At 39.8% G+C, this 2353-nt stretch overlaps 2 protein-coding genes across 2 annotated transcripts in view; both read left to right on the top strand.

Moving 5' to 3' along the window:
• The window catches only part of LOC107835264 (protocadherin gamma-B1-like), a 2622-nt gene extending 2503 nt beyond the window's left edge, over positions 1-119 (top strand). The window contains exon 2 of the mRNA XM_016667604.1: positions 67-119. Within this exon, the coding sequence (XP_016523090.1) occupies positions 67-119 (53 nt within the window). The remainder of the gene's footprint in view (positions 1-66) is intronic.
• A 303-nt stretch (positions 120-422) lies between these two features.
• The window catches only part of LOC103132827 (protocadherin beta-15-like), a gene marked incomplete at its 3' end in the record, with an annotated part of 5049 nt that continues 3118 nt past the window's right edge, over positions 423-2353 (top strand). The window contains exon 1 of the mRNA XM_016667605.1: positions 423-2350. Within this exon, the coding sequence (XP_016523091.1) occupies positions 482-2350 (1869 nt within the window). The remainder of the gene's footprint in view (positions 2351-2353) is intronic.

Raw genomic sequence — 2353 nt, forward strand, 5'->3', positions numbered from 1 at the left:
GAGGATGAGTATTGGATCTACTATAGTCCCTGGAAGTCATGCCAACACGTTAGTTCTACCTGACAGAAGACGCACTTCTGAAGAGGGAAGATCGACAATTTAGCCGTGAAATTTTCTAAGCTTAACATAACTTGCTCAACATAACTGGTTCATTTCTTTTTTATTCTTCTCATATCGCTTTTTGTTGAAAAGAAAAAAAAAATAGGAAATGCGTGCGCATATAACTTTTGTCATCCATCGACAGCTGGGATCCTAGTATTTTTACAATTTGATATTTTCTTAACTCGCTAACTTTTCAGTTTCATCAAATGCAAAGTGCAAATACCATGTTTCAAGTGTATTTGCATTACCTTTTTCTTATCACCAATAGCTACAAATTATAATTGTTTTTTGTATTGATGAAAAAGTCCAAGAATATCAAGAAATACAATATATATGTTTAGACGCTTGGTGTCAGTGATGGTCAGGGTATCTGCTGAGCATGTACCACGTGACATCCAGAAACACATCCCTCATATTCAGCCGAAAAGCAATCTGTGCGTTAGATCGCAGGCTTACATCAAAGGCAGCTAAATATTTGGTAAACTTACAGATTCTATACACTTACATACATAGATATATACATTACAGCTTTCAGGACTCTTGTTGGATTTCAAGATACGGCCTTTTTTTGCTGCACATTCATCTTTTTTTTGTTATGGAACAAAGAATACGAAATGCAAGGCGGGCGCGACATTGTTGGTTTGCTCTTTTATTTGCTTTAACCGAATTATGGAGCGTGGTGTTTGCACAGCTAAAATACTCTATTTTGGAGGAGGTTCAAGGTGGAACTTTTGTTGGGAACATTGCAAAGGATTTGGGATTGGATAAGAACGTAATGAAAAACAGAGGATATCGCATCGTTGCAGGCACAACCGAAACCCCCTTTGAGGTAAATGAAAACGATGGTATCCTTTATCTGAAAAGCAAAATAGACAGAGAAGAGGTGTGCGAACGTATCAGCCCATGTTTAATCAACCTAAAAACCGTGCTGGAAAACCCTCTTGAGATCCATTACGTGTCAGTGGAAATCCTGGATGTGAACGATCACTCGCCCGTTTTTCCGGAGAAAGAGAAGAAGCTTGAGATTTCAGAGTCAGCCCTGCCGGGGGCGAGATTTCAGTTGCAGGCAGCCCGCGACCCCGACGTAGGCCAGTTCTCCATTCAGCAGTACAAACTCAGCCACAACGAACATTTCAGGGTAGAAGTCAAAGATCGAGGCGAGGATCGTAAGGTGCCGTTTTTAGTTCTGCAGAAGCAGTTGGATAGAGAAATAGCTGCGAAACACAAACTGCGTTTAACAGCGATGGATGGAGGGAAACCAGCAAAGTATGGAGATATAGAAATTACTGTGGATGTCCTTGATGTTAATGACAATTCCCCGTTGTTCACAAAAGAAACTTATTCTGTTACAGTTGATGAAAATATCCCTATTGGAACTGTAATATTTCAGGTAAATGCAACAGATTTGGATGAGGGTGCCAATAGTGAAATTATATATTCCTTTGGCAACGAAATTGATTCGAAGTTAATGGAAATTTTTAGCATAGATGAAAACACGGGTGAAATTAAAGTGACAGGTCAGCTGGATTTTGAGGAAAGCAAATCTTATGAAATTGACATCCAGGCTTCTGATAAGGGACAGGTTCCTCTTACAAGTGATAAAAGTGTTATGGTAAGTGTGAAAGACGTAAATGACAATCCACCTGACATAGAAGTGACGTCATTTTCGAGTTTGATAAGGGAAGATGCAAAGATAGGAACTACTGTAGCTCTTATTAGTGTAAATGATCTAGATTCTGGGATAAATGGTAAAGTGATTTGCACGATCAGAGAAGATGTCCCGTTTTCTTTGTCTCAGTCCTTACAAGAAAATATGTATGCAGTTGTGACTAAGTCACGGTTGGATAGAGAAATGATGGCTCAATATGACGTCACAATCAGTGCAAAAGACGAAGGTGAACCACCATTTTCAAGTGAAAAGACTATGAAAGTCGTTGTGTCTGATGTGAACGACAATGTGCCTGAGTTTGTATTAAGCCCGTACACATTTTACATCACAGAGAATAACAACCCCGGGGCCTCAGTTTTTTCAGTAAAAGCCTATGACCAAGACGATGGCGATAATGCGCTTATTTCGTACCACATTTTGAGAGAAAAAGGCAGTCATGACACACTGACTTCGTTTCTTAACATAAACGCTGAAACTGGAAGCATTTTGGCGCTAAAGAGTTTCGATTTTGAAACTCTCAAAACTTTCCAGTTCCAAGTTGTCGCCACTGATTCTGGGACTCCGTCACTCAGCAGCAACGTC

Source organism: Poecilia formosa, unplaced genomic scaffold (genome assembly GCF_000485575.1).
Source record: "Poecilia formosa unplaced genomic scaffold, Poecilia_formosa-5.1.2 Scaffold1371, whole genome shotgun sequence".
Classification (NCBI taxonomy): domain Eukaryota; kingdom Metazoa; phylum Chordata; class Actinopteri; order Cyprinodontiformes; family Poeciliidae; genus Poecilia; species Poecilia formosa.